The 18,062-nt window shown below is 36.5% G+C and overlaps 2 protein-coding genes across 2 annotated transcripts in view; one reads left to right on the top strand and one right to left on the bottom strand.

Annotated features, from left to right (window-relative positions):
* Window positions 1–3,711, bottom strand: part of LOC146450490 (galectin-3-binding protein A-like) — a 35,914-nt gene extending 32,203 nt beyond the window's left edge. The window contains exons 1-2 of the mRNA XM_085100352.1: window positions 3,612–3,711; window positions 2,376–2,432 (exon numbers count right to left, since the gene is read on the bottom strand). Of these exons, the coding sequence (XP_084956478.1) occupies window positions 2,376–2,380 (5 nt within the window). The 5' untranslated portion in view covers window positions 2,381–2,432; window positions 3,612–3,711. The remainder of the gene's footprint in view (window positions 1–2,375; window positions 2,433–3,611) is intronic.
* Window positions 3,712–5,177: 1,466 nt separating this feature from the next.
* On the top strand, window positions 5,178–14,080 carry LOC146450489 (uncharacterized). The gene is made up of 3 exons (XM_085100347.1): window positions 5,178–5,260; window positions 5,335–5,474; window positions 13,975–14,080. Exons 1-3 carry the CDS (start codon window positions 5,186–5,188, stop codon window positions 14,078–14,080), a joined length of 321 nt encoding a protein of 106 aa, XP_084956473.1. The 5' UTR covers window positions 5,178–5,185.
* Window positions 14,081–18,062: the final 3,982 nt, after the last annotated feature.

Below are 18,062 nucleotides of genomic sequence, written 5' to 3'. Positions count from 1 at the left end.
CATATTTTCTGAATGAGTAACTACCTCCAGATTATTGATACAATTGTTTTGTTTATTTGAGTCAACATGGTTAATTTCCATTCCATCAGGAATTGGACCATTGAATATTTCATAAATAAAACTATGAACACGAATTGTTTTTTTTGGTAATCCAATTTGTCTTAATGTTATTTTCAAATAACCATCAGTTTGTAAAATCCCAAATGAACATCTCTTGGTTTTTTTATTAAATATTTGACCAAATTTATTAGCTCCAAAGTTTGTATAAATATGATGCCAATGAAAAACATTACATTTAATTGGAACATTTTGTGGTGGTTTAATTTTTTTACCACGTCTTCGTTTCCCTTCGTATATCATATTTTGTTGCCCGGTAACAAGTTCTAGATTTTCAATTGAGTTGTCTTGTTTATCATTATTGATATGGTGTATTTGATATCCATCTGGAATTATTTGTTGATTAATTGTTTCCCAAATAAATCGATGTAACCAATATGAATTAACTTTTCCTTCATTAGAAATTACAGTCATATTCAAGTATCCATTAAAATGTAATCTTCCCTTTCTTGGTATTAATCTATTTTTATTAATAATGTAACCATCTTTCGAACATCCATATTTGGTATGAATTGGATGGATATAATATGTTTTTTCATTATGAATAATAGTCTTTGCGATTGGTTTTTGCTTAAATGATTGAACACCAACAGATTCAACCATATCTGGATTTTGCGTGGACGGAGTACCAGATCGGCTCCTTTTATCGTGTTTTCTTGTTTGTGGCATCAAGGCCTTCAATTCCATTTAATTTCATAAAATTGGAGGTCTCATATTTTTCTCCACTTTTTTTCTTCTTTTTTAAAAATACGCGTTTTGTCTTTAAGCTTCGATCAAATTGATTTTACAATAAATATATGAGACCCAAAAAATATATCAAATGTTGTTGAATCAATATATGTTTTAACAACATTTATACACAAACAAGAAACAAAAACAGTAATCAAAAGTTGTCACATGTTAACAATCACTCCAAATAAATTATTTGAAAAATGTCATTCATTTTTGGATCAAAAAGCGGTTTCGAAATAGCAAAAACAACCACATGTGGATTTTCAATAAATATAGTGCGAATATTACGATGAGATAGATGAAAATATCCCGATTTAATTTCTTCAATGCAATTGATAGATGCGTGACTGATAGTTTTTAATTTCATGTTTGATATTGCATCAATTAAAATAATTTTTGGTTCAGTACCATAAACAGAAATAAAATTTGCAATTATCCATTTCATAGATGGACCAGTTATTGAAGAAGTGATTGCTTTATGATATTCACCCATGTATTGAATAAAATCATAAATTTCACTTGTTTTATTTTCCGTGTAAATCCAATAAATATCACGACAACCGGGTTTGGATGTAATTAACATTTCTTCTAATTGGCCTTGCCAAGATAGCGGATGATATTTGTTTTCAGACATTTTGCTCAATGTGTTACTCATATAATATATGATTAGATAATTTAATTATTGTAAAGTGGAAAATTAATGTCATCCAAATCGTTACACATTCTATAAAACATCTTATTGATCATTTTATTTTCTATGCGTGTAAACTCACAATTATTGTCTTCCATTGGTGGAAGTTCCATTAATCTATTAACTGTTTGCAATTCTTCTTCAGAGTATGAGCTGTTAAAAAATTCTTTTCTAGCTTTGTGCATGTGTTTCATATTTTCAGAAGGTGTAACCAGTTGCAAATTTTCGATAGAATTATTCAAACGATTGGAATCAATGTGATTTACCTGCATTTTATGAGGTATTTGTGTGTTATTTACAGCCTCATAGACGAATCGATGAGCGAGTCCATTACTGCATTGTAAATAACCGTTTTCAGTGAGATTTCCTTTTGTTGGATTCAATCTTTTTCGATTGATTATATAACCATCAGTTGATGCTCCAAAATTTTGAAATGTTGGATGAATAAAATATGTTTTATCATTGTGATCAAATTGGTTGTTCATATAAATTAGATTACATAATTTGAGAATTTAGGTTTTAAGGTCAAAAGCTAAATTTAGGTTTTAGGTCAAAAGCTAAATTTAGGTTTTTAGGTTTTTAGGTTTTTGACGTCTCCGTTGCAGGAGTTAGGTTTTTGAAAACCGAGGATTTAGGTTTTTAGGTTTTTGACGTCTCAGTTGCAGGAGTTCATTGTTAAATTCAAAGGCTGTGTTAGTTAATTTATGCAAGAATTGGATTTATAAGGATTTGTATGGGGTTGGGTAAAATATTGGATTTATAAGGATTTGTATGGGATTTTTTATCATTTTTTGAAACGTGGGTTGATACCCTCATATATCTAACTACTGTAATGTTCATGTCGTCGCCTTCTCTCCTGTTCACTTGTCTTTGGCGGAATAAAATGATCAAACTATAAGAAGAAATGTAAATTTTGAAGACCTTAGTACATCTGGTGAGTAGCCACTTATTCATATTCTTACATCCATCTTTACTCATTAAAAACTCACCCAATAGTCGTTTTTTTTTTTAGCAGTACGTGCTCATATTTATACTCTAATGGCTTCTTTGCTAAATTGGGTTGATAATTTTTGACAGAACCGTTTAAACACTGCTAAATGTTGCGTGTCTGAATCTCGTGATCTTCTGGCTGTTGAACGACAAGCACTTCTCGGGAAGTAAACAACGGTCCATGAGCTTTCATGGACTTCCTCTGAAATTTCACCATTTTATTTGAAACGATTGAAACCTCCGAAAGACGCAAGGCTACCATCTACAGAAGAACTCTTAAAGCAGAATTATAAAATTCACCAATTTTCTCTTCTTCTAACAGAAAACTTCGTTGGTAATAACTTCAAATGAAGTCAATTCTTAGGTTAGATATGTTCTGCCTCAAGGTTTGATTGGTTTTTTCAATGCCTTCCCTAGGAGACTTATTTACATTAAGCGTTCTTTTAGTTTACGTTCCTCATCAGTAATGATTTACTAAGAGTAATAAAAATGACGACTGATCGTTGTTTAGTGGAGTATACCAATAACTATAACAAAGATAAAATGTCCAATTTCTGTATACTTTCTTCATGTTCAAAAGTGCAGCTGCAAAGGAGATAAGAAAGAGAGGACGCTCTAATAAGCAGTTGCGACAAAATCTTACTTTGAAGCTTTTGTTTTTGGATTTAGTAGTATTTTTGTGTGCTTAAAAATCTGCAGGTGAAGACATGAGAAGGATTCGATAGAAGAACGTAATGAGTGACTGCAGCTACTGAATAATAATTATATCACAATTAAAAAAGGAGATCGCATGGATCATGTCAGTGTGTTTAGCTTATACGCATACTAATATAGCCATACTTTAAATCAACAACAGCCTGTAACACTTGTACCTGTATTTTCAAGACTTTAAGAAAGTTCCTTTTCCAATATGTTCAATTTAGACCGGTAGAAGTGGCACAACTCGACTGCTACCTCAAAGCGCGACTGAGCGTCGAACTTGTGGCAATTCTATTGTACATGCAAAGAACCAAAGGCCGAGAAACGTCAGACTTTTTTTTATTGTTAACTAATAAGAATGATTTAAAAGGTGCAATTTTACCTTCGTACTGACGACTGTCTTGTGCGACTTTTATTGCACGGACTGCTTTTGTGTCGTATGATCGGTTAATAAAACGTTTTTCAAAGTCCTATGGTCTGAGTGTTGTATGGCAAATTGTAGCACTAATTTACACAGAGCCATTTAAATCGTAGGCTTGTCGTTAGCTTGTGACCTAGAACAAAATAAAGTTGCACCATTTCAAATTCTTTCAGGACATTTTATGCACCTAGCGATGCTAAGTTCACAGCTGACTATTTTTGGTTGGTCAAAAGATGTAAAGATGTCACCGTTGAAAATTTGTTAGAAAACCCTGTAAAATGACCATTGAAAAAGAAAGGCCATTAAGGAAATTGCTTTGAAATCCGCTGCTGTGTCCAACTGCACATTTCATTGAAACAATAAAACCGTATAAACCCTTCAATTCTTTATTATTTCTGTGATATAAATAGAAATTGATAAACATCGTTAAGTTGATAACTTGTTTGTTATTCAACTAAACAACACCAAACTTGGTCAAATGACTAATCGTAATTGGATCTTTTATATGGTAGCGTCAATTAATTTATAAATTGGGTAAAATTTGCAACTCTACCCAGTCCCCTGCTCAACCTCAAAGTGACCTATATAGTGGGTTTATGCGCAATGAAATAAAGTGATGGAATATTTTTAGCATATCGCATAGAACAAAGTTGTACCACCTAAATCGGCCTAAAAATTCATTTCGTGCGCGGAACTAGAAAATAGTTTAATGTGTGCAAAATTATTCTCACATTGGAAGTCATAGATCGTAGCGGTAGAAATAATATATAGAATAACTGTTTTAAAATTATAACCGCATTTGCCTTCATTTTATGGGTTCGTGGGTCGGACAGGCATATGGTTGGGCGATGAAACGATTCTTTTGTGAAAAGTCCCTCTCTCGCCTAAGACCGAGATCGATTTTTCTCGTCGCCCTATAACCACTTGGAAACCTGTTCACAGGCTAGCCGTTTTTATACAAGAGGACGTGTAATCCGTCCAGACGGATAATGCCCCTGTACATGTTACGTTATACGTGTGGTTATGCGTCTTCAGTACAAAAACGTGCGCAAAACGCATTATGCGTCTGAACGAAATATCTTCCGTTGTGCGTCGTTCAAGACGCACAACGAAAGATAGTTCGTCTCAGTCCTATTACCATTTTGAATCAATGCGCACGCCATGACTAGCACTAGCTACCTGCGGGGTAGTCCAATTGCAAAATAAGTAAAAATTAAGAAAATAAAAATTGTTGTTGTTTTTGTTGTTGTTGTATCAAGTTACCATGACATGTTTGCATAGGTTTAAGGCTTCAGGATTGCAATCAACTGAAGATGTCGGTATGGAGATTGTTGTAAAGAAGATCTGAAAACTAAGGAAACGGTGTAAATTTTGTGTTCTTCCAAGGTTATCTACGGCGCTGATTTCTCAAACTGAACCGCACATGCCACAGCCTCGCCTCTTCTCCGCCACCCGCACCCTAGAAAACCCATCCCAAAAACATTCCTGGAAAACCCCAACCAATGGAGGTCTGGGCCCTAGTAAAAGAGGGCATCATGGCGGCCTTGTCTTTAATGCTCAGTCGTTTGCCGCGATATTTTTCGCCTACAGTCAGGGCACTTTACTCTAAGGTGAGTCACAGAGAAGATTCTCTGATATTTTTAGAGAAATGTTCATGTATGTTTTCTTATTTAAACACTTTCAGGCCGTCAACGATCGTGGAGTTGTTCTTGGCGTTTATGAAGTTGGCAACGAAGAGAAACCTGATGTGGAAAACCTTTTCGCTGATGCAGCTAAGAAATTCAACTCAAGAACGTCGGGAAGGCTTAAAGAAATGATAAAACTGTAAGCAAGTAAATTATGGACTTTGTTTCTTTTAGAAAGTATCGCGTTTTTGTAGGTGTTATTGCTGAGAGTCGGGGTGGGATGTACATAATTTGTGGACCATTGTTCTGAATTAACCCCTTTCCTTGATCTGGTTACCCGTCCTTAATGCCCCTGGTCAATTTATTTCTCCATACAAGAAAGTTTTGCATTAAGGAATCAAACAAAACCGAACCAAAACTGAATCGAACTCAATCGACCTTAATCGTCCGATTTGAGTTCGATTGGTTCGGTAATCGAACGTAATCGAACTGGAATTTTTCGGTGAGTTCGATTAAGTTCGATTACCGAACCCAATCGAACTCCAATCAACGCAATTAGTTCGATTTGCTCTGTAGAAAACAAAACAGCATACAAAAATTGATATTGAGCAATAGAATTGGAAGAATTTCACCCTTTAACCGAGTTTTAACTAGAGGAGCAAGTGTGAGAGATATTAACACATTTCCATTAACATTAATTTACATACCAGGTATAAGGTTTCAGCAGATTTCATTGCTCTGTATAGACCTGGATTTTTTTTTACATGATTCGAAGGTCATGATTCGACCGAGAGGTTACCAAGCCCATCGATGAACTCGCAAAATCATGAAGGTTCTGCCACAGGTCACCAAAGCGTATGTGACACAGGTTACCATGCAAGCGTGGTTTAAGAGCGGAGTTGTATGGAGTTAAAATTAAATCGAAATTTAGACAACAATTTTCCCTAAAAAAACCCACAAAAAATAAACTAAAGTCTTAAAACGCTTACCCGGTGTGTTTTGCTGTGTTTTCAATGCTCTTCAGTGCTTTGATCCAAACGCTGTTTTGAGCGGTTTATCTCTCAGCAGCTGGTCCACGTGCATCACTGTATTATGTTAACGGAAAGGTAGAAAACTACAAGTCGAATTTCAATGAAATTTGGCCCGTCATTTAAGGAGAGCACTTCGAAAACCCCGCTAAAATTTGCTTGAAACTTGAGCTCTCGCTTACCTGCCTCACCATATAGCAAAAAGGATGATGTGCGGTCCCTCCTGTGTAGCTCATTTACGGAGGAGTTCATTTATTGAGACATAGACCTTCGTTGTAAACAAAGTTCATTTCAAATCGGGTGCTATTTTTGCCGCCGACCGAGCCGTGTCCCTGGAATGTCGGAACAAACTCACGGTCAAACCTAGGCACGAGTACTAAAATGTGCCCAGCCGGGGAAATCCACGTGAAGCCTTTGGCACGTAACAAACCACACACAACCCCTCCCGGCTAAGTGCAGTTCTGTACCAGCCAGCCGTGCTTGGCGTGACAGCAAGAAACGTCTCTTGAGAATATGAATTGACTTTTGTATTATTAATTTTTTTTATCATGAATTGACTTCGCAATTTTCCAACTCGTTAACTTACTAATTGGCTTTTATTGAATAAAAGCTGACTGAAAGAAACTGAAAATTTGTCTTTGTGTACACGCTCTCCAAAGAACCTTGAATTTCGCAAAGTTGTTGTTTTGCCGAGAACGGCAACATTTTTTAAAAAACCGTGTAAGGTCAATGTTTTGCTCATTAAACCTTTTGTATTTCGAAGTTCTCATTACCGGTTTATTCCTCGCAAGCAGGAGGGCAGGAAGAAAAAAATAATCTAAGTCGTTTGACAAGATCTGGCGATGAGTGTTTAGTCGTTTTCGGTAGGTCACAGTCAATACAATCAAAGTTTGGTACGAAGTTACATCCGCTGCAATATGTAGTCACTTTCGTGGATGAGCAAATATGTCGAGGTAATTCGGTATAAGTTGTACATTTATTTATATTCACTTGTCACGTTAATGCGAACCTAGCTCAATTATACCATCTTGCAAGCTAACTGATGAACAAAACAGTGTTTTACGCGTTACTGAAAAAGTCCACAACAAGTTCGGCTGGCTGGTACAGAACTGTACTTAGCCCGGAAGGAGTGTGTGTGGTTTGTTACGTGCCAAAGGCTTCACGTGGATTTCCCCGGCTGGGCACATTTTAGTACTCGTGCCTAGGTTTGACGGTGAGTTTGTTCCAACATTTCAGGGACACGCCTCGGTCGACGGCAAAAATGGCCCGATTTCAAATGAACTTTGTTTTAAACGAAGGCCTGTGTCTCAATAAATGAACTCCTCCGTAAATGAGCTACCCAGGAGGGACCGCACATCATCCTTTTTGCCATATGGTGAGGCAGCTAAGCGAGTCAGAGCTTATTAAAGTTTCAAGCAAATTTTAGCGAGGTTTTTGAAGTGCTCTCCTTAAATGGCGGGCCAAATTTCATTAAGATTCGACTTGTAGTTTCCTACCTTTCCATTAACATAATACGGTGATGCGCGTGGACCAGCTGCTGAGAGATGAACCGCTCAAAACAGCGTTTGGAAGCACCGAAGAGCATTGAAAACACAGCAAAACACACCGGGTAAGCATTTTCAGACTTAAGCATATTTTTTGTGGGTTTTTTAGGGAAAATTGTTGTCTAAATTTCGATTTAATTTAACTCCATACAAACTCTTAAATCACGCTTGCATGGTAACCTATGTCACATACGCTTTGGTGATCTGTGGTTCTGCACAAAGACTTGAGGTGGCGGGTGATTTATCACCAATATTTGTACGGGAGCTCGATAAAGGAAACAGCCAATGTTCTTTTTACGACTGAGTACCGCATTTGTTTCAAAAATTCGTAGATTATGTAGGCAACGTGGCGAGGTTAACCGAAAAAGAAGAAAAGGACGGCAAAGAATATTGTAAAAAAACCATTACCCGCTGATAATTTTTAGAGAAAAAGAATAAATGTGATTCTGAGTAAATGCATTGTGTCTATGACATGAACAACAAATGCAAAGAAGCGTTGGTGTACTTAATTGTTATATTTCGATATGATACTATATCATCTTCAGACTATGATTTGAAAACTGAAAGATGGTAAATTAGCAATTCAAAACATGCACAGGAAAATACAAAACAAGACGTAAATGTCTGGAGATTAGGCATAGTTCTCTGCTACCTTCTAAACCATTGTTCAAAGATGGTGCTGAACGCTTGATATGGTAGGCTTCTTTGTATAGTAGTAAATTCCAATTATCATCGTTGTCTATTATCTTTGTGTTAACACGCACGGTATGGGTGAGATATTCTTTGTTCATTGCAGTAGAATGTGGGTTGTTATTAATAAAAATGTCTGGTAGATTGCAGAAACCTTGTATGTGTTTGATCTGATCACAGTAGCGCAGATGTTTATATATAGCGCTATCTTTGTCCGTGGTCGCATGTTCTTGTGTACGGACAAACTGAGTTCTGTTTGTTTTCCCGATGTACGAGGAATTGCAGCCGGGGCCAATGAATTTGTATACAACATTTGATTTGCTTAGTGGCGGTGTTTCGTCTTTAGTGCTTGTGAAGAAACATAATTTTGTGGTCTTCTGTTTCATACCGTTCGTAGGTGACCTTACACAGCTTGTGAAGAAACTTAAGCGTAAGCTTCGTAGATGTCTCGTCGATCCTAATGCTAAAATTGTACGTGAATGTGCTGATCTTATTTCAGTTTCACCATGTGATCTCTTTAATAAATCTTTAGTCTCTGATATATTTCCTGATGATTGGAAATGTGCTAGAGTTACTCCGTTGTTCAAGGAAGGTGAGCAATCTGATCTGAATAATTATCGACCTATTTCAGTCATTTCCGTTATAGCTAAAGTGTTTGAGAGGATTGTTTATGTTCAGCTGTATAACTTTTTGGAATGAAGATATCATTTCTAATCATCAATCGGGTTTTCGCTCGTTACACTCAACTGTGACTGCCCTTCTGGAAGCTACGGATAATTGGGCCTTTAATATTGATCGTGGCAATGTTAATGCTGTGGTTTTCCTCGATTTAAAAAAGGCTTTCGACACCGTTGACCATGATATCCTTTTATCTAAAATGAACCTTCATGGAATACAAGGTACAGCTCTTGATTAGTTTAAGTCGTATTTAACTAATCGTACACAACGATGTCTCGTTAACGGTTCTCTTTCTAGAATCTGCTCTCTTAAATGTGGGGTACCGCAAGGAACAATCCTTGGCCCCCTTTTATTTCTAATTTATATTAATGACTTGCCAAACTGCCTTACTTCGTGCCAGCCTAGGATGTATGCCGATGACACCCACATTACTTATGCTGGCGTTGATGTGAATTCAATACAGTTAAATCTGAATCACGATTTAGATAACCTAAACAAATGGCTTATTTCCAATAAACTTACTTTGAACACTTCTAAAACTGAATTCATGCTAATTGGTTCCAGACAAAAATTGAGTACTTTGGCGAACCCACTTGAGCTCTCGATTAATAATGTTCCGATAGAACACGTTTCCTCTGTCAAATCGCTTGGAATATTTATTGATGAAAATCTACGGTGGCAAACACACATTGATAAATTATCTAAAAAGATCGCTTCCGGAATAGGAGCAATAAAAAGAATTAGACCTTTTGTCCCTCCACCTACCCTTCATTATATATACAACGCACTAATTCAATCTCATTTCGATTATTGTAATCTTGTCTGGGGTAATTGTGGTAAAACATTATTTGACAGGCTACAGAAGCTTCAGAACCGTGCCGCTCGCGTTTTAACCTTCTCTAGCTATGATGCTGATGCTAACCGTTTAATTAGACAACTCGATTGGAAAGATTTGAGCACTCAATTTCAAATACAGAAATCCATAATGGTATACAAGTCTCTAAATGGTCTTGTTCCTGAATATTTATCATCTAAATTTGTTAAACGAAATGAAACGCGTTACTCCCTGAGGGACTCTGTTAACAAACTATTTGTCCCGTTTCCGCGAACTAATTTCATGAAAAACAGCTTTTCTTATAGCGGAGCAGTTCTCTGGAACAGCCTACCCTGTCATGTGAGAGAAGCTGAATCTCTTAGTCAATTTAAAAGATTAGTTAATATTCATTTTTAATGTTACACACGGCATTCATGAAAAACAGGTTTTAGTTAGATTAGTTGTTGTCAGGTTTTGAATTTTGTTTAGGATAGTTAGGTTATTTCTAATTTTTATACTCCTGATGGATTTTACCGTGTTTAAATAAAGATTTATTGATTAATGTGAACATCCGAATAAAACATGACCGTCGAATCATACTGTCGAATCATGTAAAAGAAACCTCACCCCATCCCCCTCCACCCTCCCTGGAATTTTATCCTGTGTATGACCCCCAGGATTTATTGACCTGTCAAAACCTTTGATCTGTATTAATAACGTGATTGTAATGTATTCAAATGTCCTTATCTAGATCTTGGCCCTTGGTCCCTGATACTTGTATGCTCTTAAAAATTTTGGTTAAAATTCCCAAACTAAACATTCTTATCAAAAGCCTGTTAGAAAACCAACTTTATACTGCACCAAAGTGACTCGTGATTGTGAAAGAATTACAAAACCTTGATAAATTGCTAGATAGCCAACTCGGTGCGATGCGCCTCATTAAGGCTATCATCTCATATATCCAACACGCGCTCATGGAATAGTTGTTAATTATTATTAAGGACGGTGCTTACTTTTGTCACTGCACATGCGTTCTGCGCATCTCAAGTTATTTGGGTTTCCTATTGGTGGTGCCTACTAATACAGAGGGTATTTTTTCATAGTTTAAAACTATGTCGAGGAAGCAGAACTTAAAAAGTGCTATTGCAGGTATCCAAAAAGGAAAAATTTGGGATAACCATGCATTTTTCAGGGATAAAAAGGCTTCAATTTGAAAAAAAAAAAAAAACACCATACAATGCTTTGTACACTGTATTTAACTGTCTTTTTTTTTTTGGAACAATTGTTGGTTAATTATCTCTAAGAAATGTGTGTTTACCCTCAATTTTCTTTTTGTATTTCAATAAACCTCGCTAAAATCTCTCCGAGCAACTGAAGAGAAACAAGATGACTTCCTGTTTCGCCACAGTTGCTTAAGAGGTAAATATTTTGGTAAAAGAGACAGCTATTACAAAAACTACAAAAATGGCAACAAATTTTGGTTTGACAGCATTACATTAAGTTATTTAATCTTTCAAACCTCATATTCTAAGGCAAAAATAAAAATACAATGCAATGTTTACGAAAACTGTTGAGCTCTCTAATTACAGTAAAAACAATAAAAAATATAATGTTTCTGCAGTATGGTTTCAACAACAGGACAAATTTCACACAACAATCGAAGAAAAAGACAATGTAGCAACTAAACAAGTGCCTCCAAAAGTTTTACAGTGAGAAAGATTTTTCTACAATAGGAAAACACTTACCACACAGCACGTGAGATTTTAAAATTCCCCGCCATTTGTAGGCGTATTGTCAAAGACAAAGTAAATTGTGGTCCATTTCTTTATTCAGTGTCAATGAAAGTGGTGGAGATTTACCTCGTCCATCACCATTCATCTCCACTTTGGTGAATAATTATTAACTATTTTTTGTTTCCCTTGGGAGGCTCGAGTTATTGGGGTACTACTGTATAATATATACTAATAGAATTTCGCAGTTCCAATATCTGGTTACATCCATGTAATGCTTGGGTTTTGAGTGATCTTATTTTGGATAGGTCAAGCTTGGAGGGATTGTGATTACCATTAGTATTTTTTTTAACAGTTGAATACTAATTAAAATAATTTAAAATTTAATTTAAGGTCTGGGATTGGTAAATCAAAGACATACTTTGGTATTGACAGGGTTTGTATTAGCTCAATCTATTTGTATTTTAAAATGTTTCAAGTCAATGTGCAGTTGTAACACTCAGTTGTTTTCCTTTGCATCAGAGTCATTAGCCAAAAATCTCAAACAGTGGACGCTTAAAAGTCATTTTGGTGTGAAACCTAACCTAGGATGTTTATTACAAATAAATACATAAATTGTACAGTGCAGCTCAGAGATAAGCAAACGAAATATATGTATAAAACAATTGTGAGACCAATATGCTTATATGCATTTAAGAATACATGCTCAGTATATACCAAAGTAATGTAACGTCTACACAATTTAATAGCCTCATAAAACCAGTTGATATTTTTATTGTCATTTCTAAAACACTCGATTTCTTGAGATTTCTTTCGTTGTGCAAAAGTGTAACATGAAGCAAAGGTGTGGCAGTGAATAACAAAGCCACATACATGTTGAACATACATGGGTATTTATGTGCATCTGAAAATACACATATAGAAGTACAAGGCATAGTGCAGTCTTCATATGTGTAGTTTGCTTATCCCTGAGCTGCATTGCAAATTAAGAAGGGAGAAAAAAATTAATAATAATTACCCCTGAGTAACAGTCCTTCCCGCTACACATGCTCTCAGGGCTTGATTGACTAAAGAAACTTGAGAATCGCTCCTTAGAAATGACATCTGTGCAGGATTCTGCTATGTTACATGTAATATATATACCTGAGATGAAGGTTACATGTAAGAAGCTGGTCACCTGATTACACATGGATCTGAAAAATTAAGGCATACAAAATGGTCTATCAAAAGTGATGCATCTTGGAATTATTGGTGGGCTTGGCAGAATTTGGACTGTAACTGAATTCTCACTTTTGCCGCTTATCTACATGTAGGATACCTTTACCGCAACTCTCATTTCCTTTTCAGTCTTCTTCTGTAGTGCTTTTATAATTTTTTTATAACAATAAAATATTATAATAATAATGAACTTTATTTAATGTGAGTAACACTTGCGGAAACCCAGAGCAATTCAAGAAGCTACAGAGCAAAAAATTAGCTGGGAACTCCTGAAACATCCAGGCTGTCATGTCTCTAATCCCAGCTGTGAAGCTAGACATGAGCTCACATGATCTAGAATGCTTGACGTTTGGTCTTTGTTTGTTTGAAATTAAATGCTTCTATTAATTTTAGTCTTCTTGGCCAATTTGTAACAACAAGCCACATGGGTAAAGATACATGTAATGTAGAATTGATGTTCCAATTTCCTTTGTAACATTTAATATATTGTTATTTTTTGTTTTTAAATATATCATTGAATACTATAATTATGTATTTAATAGAAGTAGTCCTTGCCTGACTTGGAGATTTCAGTTACTTTCTTGAACTTAGTGTTGGCTCTGGAAGCAATAAAGCCAAGATTTTGTAGGAGCACAATCTTGGGCTTATTTTTTATTAAGTGTTAAATTGGGCTCCGATTTGGTAGGTGAGCTTTTATGCTTAAACCGAGGTTCTTGTAGTCTGGCAAAGCCTTGGATTTACCATTTAGGTAGGGGTTACAAACTACCCGCACATTTTAATCACTTGTTGTCATGTGACTAAATACACATAAGTCATGTGAAAACACTGAAGACAGTATTTGATGATGGAGACTGTGAGAAACAGTCAAAAGCTTCAATGCTTCAACATCAGTGGAACTTAAGACAAGGGTTATTAATACAAATGTTTAATATTCCAAGGTCAAGAATGAGCATTCACGGTATTAGTTTTAATATCATATTCTTTTTTGCACCATCAGGATTATCCATGTTGTCGTCGTTGGTCTGGGCAAAAAAGATGTTGAATCAAATGCAGAAACCAGTGAAGAGTGTGAGAGTAGTGGCAACCTTAGACAAGCTTCATGAGCTGAAATATTGTTAATTATTAATTTGCTCATTTTGTTCCTTGTCCCAATAATATTGATACGTTCCTCTCCACTGGTATTAAAGGAAATTTCCCTTGGTATTACGTTTAATTTGTGCTGAGGCACAATTGAAAAAGACAAAAAAAAAAAAAGAAAAGAAAAGAAAACAAGGCAATTGCATCTTTCGCTGAGCAGAAGTGTACCTTGCAGTATTTCTCACGGTGCTCCAAAAAATATCCTTACTCATGACTTAGGAAGCCTTAAGATTAGCATGGATCCCTAGACTTTTGAAGCCTGGTTTCTCAAACTGGAAAACTGTCCCTAAATTTTTCTTTAGGAAATGTGGAGGTCTGAACTTTCTTCTAACATGCAACTACAATGTTAGAGTTCTAGAAAACTTGCCCAAATTCTACAAAGATATTTTATCTTTTTTTAGTGAGTTAAAAGTGCCATACAGTAGAAACCTCACTGAATTTCAGGGTTGTCCCTAACAGCCGGCAGCCGGCAGAATGAACCGGCTACTTGGGTCGTTTGTGCCGGCTACTTTTTGGTCTTTTTCTTTTAAGACAAATTATTTGTCCCTGTACCGGCGCAGATATATGAAAATAAACTTGTTTTCCACTGCAGTTTATTGACTTTTAAATTAATTTATCTGGTTGCATTGGCACAAAGCCACACGATTGGTAAAATAAAAAGTAACAGCAATATTGATATTAATTTACATGTTGTGACATGACAGTCGCTGAAACAAATTTGATTCTCATCTGGGGTGTACGGCGATCATTTCCCTTTCTCATTCTTTGGCGGCACGTGCATCATTTGTCACAGAAGCCACATATCACGCATCAAATAAAGTTGAACACGGACAGGATTCTTGAAGAATTAATAGGCTCAATGAAACGACAAGCCTCTCTGACGAAATTCTTTGGACGAGCAGCGGAACCCCAACAAAAAAAAAAAAAAAAGAAATTAGAAAAAGCCGAAGGTTAATAATTTACAAATAGAGTAAAGACTAGCAATTATTACGTGACTTGCAAAACCGTGATCAGTTAAAAAAGTTGCTTGTTGAAAGCTTTATTTTATTTCTTTGTAATGTTTTTTTTTTTTTCAACCGATGCACTAGTCAAGCTAAACCGTAAAGGTATCCAAAACCTGGAAATATCATAATTGTGTAAATTGTTAATTTCACGGTAAAACTGAATTTTCGAAACAGAACAAAATACTCGGTCAGCCTAGAAATAGTGATGACAACTTAGCCGTGTTATTCGCAGCAAGTTCTTTGCTTGGTTTTTTATCAAGAAGGAATTTCCAACGAACTCTCGATACAGTCTTTTTAGTGAGATTTTCGCTGATAAACTGAGACTGTGCACCCTTTCGCGTGGTTGTTTTGTTTTGTTTTTTTTTTTTTTGTTTTTTGTTTTTGTTTTTTTCATAAAAGAAAAGAGAGAGGGGGCTCAGCCCTTAAGAGAATCAAGACAAGATTGAGAAGCAAGCTTGGCGATGACATGATTTTCAGCTTAATGCTCTTCACCATCAGTTGTCTAGAACTTGGCACTTCCGAAAGCAGGGACATGATGGAACAAGCTTACAAAGACTGGAAATCTGCAAAGATAAGACGATATCGCCCTGGGCCAATTCTCAACACATCAGCATCTTCTACTCAACATGAGCCAGCACACCAATTCCTCCCTTGTTGGAGATGTCTGATGCTGGAGTGCAAACGGAAGTAGAATCACTTGGCACTGCTAGTGCTACACAACCTTTGGCTGCAGCCCTTTCAGAAACAGAGGCTTTATCCATCCTCCAACATTACTGATTACTGACATTACTGATGCAGAATGTGACAGAGAAAATGACTTAGACTTTGACTTCAGTCTTTAATTGCTGTTTTCTTTTCATTGTTGTGGTGAAACCAAGTGAAACAATTGAATTGTTGGTCTGTACAATGGTTACATAGACGTAATACCGTATGCAATATTGTACCAGTACTTTACTACCTGGTTTTAATTTGTTGGTATATATAGCACTTGAGGTGATACAAATAGAGACAATCTACTCTAATAGATAAACGATTTCTCGTTTCATAATTTTTTATCAGTTCTGATCTAAAATTAGATTACTGTTAACTTTACTTTAACTGGTGATAAAGGTGTAGTTCATTAAAATTTTGATTATCATTTATGCATGTATAGGTCAGGTCAGGTAAAATGAACTTCACAATTCCAAATTGATCAAATCTACTTAACTATTACAGTAATGTTTTAAGAAGTTAGATTAAGCAAAACATTGTCTGTTATAAGATCATTACGTTGAGTTCTGGCAATTGTAATAACATGTAGAAAATCAATGAAGGCATGAGTTTGTAAGATTAGAAATCTAAAAGTTACGTTACTGAGATTATTGGCAATTTGTGCTCAGAATCAAGAAAACTGGGAACTTCAAAAATATTTTTTTTTTGAAGTGGGGGGGGGGGGGGGCATGCCCCCAGCCCCCCTAGAAGGGAGCGCCTCCGGCTGAACCAAATTTGCCCTCCTTTCTTCTAGCGGATAAAGTTAGTATCGATCTCACAAAAATAAAGGCCAGCGACTTATGATTGCAAAAACTTATACCGAGAAACAAACTGGTCAGAAAATATGGGATAAAACCGATCAGACTGATGAGAACAGTTGGACATCGATCTTCAGGTCGGTCAAAACAAATTGTAAAGAAATGAAACTGAGAGAGTTTCAATTTAAATTTTTACACAGGACGGTGGTGACTAGGAAAGAACTTTTTAAGATTTGGAATCAAAGCAGATGGCGAGTGATGTCGACTCCATTGATCACACATTCATTCACTGCCATTTTCCTTTTCCCTTCATATTTGTTTCAGAATAGAGAACTGTAAACAAGCCTAAATGACACGAGTACACACACTGAGTCGATACTACAGTTATAATGATTTGCGGCTCACAGAACCGGCCTGACTGGGTTGATTTCATGTGAGTATATGAGCCAATTCGACCAAAGACAGAATCAAAGTGACACTATCGTTAATTCGCGGGTATGGCGATGGAAGTGACTATTAATGCCATGGGTTTAACGAAAAGATGGCTTTAATTTATGATAGTTTAGAATGGTTTTTGAATTGTAATATTGACAATGACTCTTAGCGCTCCTCACGCGTTTCTCCCCATGGAGGGTGGGTGGGGGAAGAAATGCGTCTATTTTTCTCTGACTACCTACAAATTGTTAAAACGGATTAGCAAGTAATAAATTTATATTTTATTCTTTTTCGAAAAATTAATTCATGTTATAAACAAGGGAAACAGGGTCAGGGTTTGACAGCCTGAGCAGCACATTTCCACTTAAACTTGAGTTAAGCCTGGTTCTCATATGCCGCCGAACTACCTGCGACACAGCCGCCGGTACTGCCTGGGATACTGTTCCGACATATGAGAACATACGCCGGCGGCAACAACAACCATCGCAGGCCTTTGCCGCCGACAAGCCTGCGAAGTTGACTTGAGGTCAACTTCGCAGGCAGGTCGGCGGTTCTTCCGGAACGCCGGCGATAAAAAACGTTTTATGTGAACGGAGCCGGCGATCGTCGGCGATTTATCAGCGGAAAATGTAGCCCACAATTCATCGCGTCCAAAATGGCGGATGTTGTAGAACACGATGATGAACAAGCGCGATCTAATTACCCAAGTAACAGAGTCTTAATGGATACTATAAGGCATTTCAGAGCCATTTACGACAAATCTTGTCCCGACTATAAAGACCAGAGGGTAAAAAAAAATGCTTGGCAGGCTGTGGCAACAAAGCTGAACATAGAGGTGTCCTCAGCTCAACAGAGATATAACACAATACGCACCAACTTTTCCAAGCATATCAAGAATTTAAAGGGGAAGTCGGGCTGTGGACGAGACGAAGTGGAAATCAGACCCGACTACGAGTACCTTCGTTGGCTAATTTCACACATTAAGCACCGGGAGACCCGTA

The sequence above is a fragment of the Pavona decussata genome, unplaced genomic scaffold, assembly GCF_977016875.1.
Source record: "Pavona decussata unplaced genomic scaffold, jaPavDecu1.1 SCAFFOLD_460, whole genome shotgun sequence".
Taxonomy (NCBI): domain Eukaryota; kingdom Metazoa; phylum Cnidaria; class Anthozoa; order Scleractinia; family Agariciidae; genus Pavona; species Pavona decussata.
Note: the sequence above shows the minus strand (reverse complement) of the source record. Positions and strands in the feature narration are given on the sequence as shown.

Excerpts from the sequence above, each read along its gene's own strand:
- LOC146450489 (XM_085100347.1), top strand. The coding sequence starts at position 5,186 with ATGGCGGCCTTGTCTTTAATGCTCAGTCGTTTGCCGCGATATTTTTCG. Across the intron at positions 5,261-5,334 it reads TCAGGGCACTTTACTCTAAG|GCCGTCAACGATCGTGGAGT; the intron begins GTGAGTCACAGA and ends AAACACTTTCAG. Across the intron at positions 5,475-13,974 it reads CTTAAAGAAATGATAAAACT|GATTATCCATGTTGTCGTCG; the intron begins GTAAGCAAGTAA and ends TTGCACCATCAG.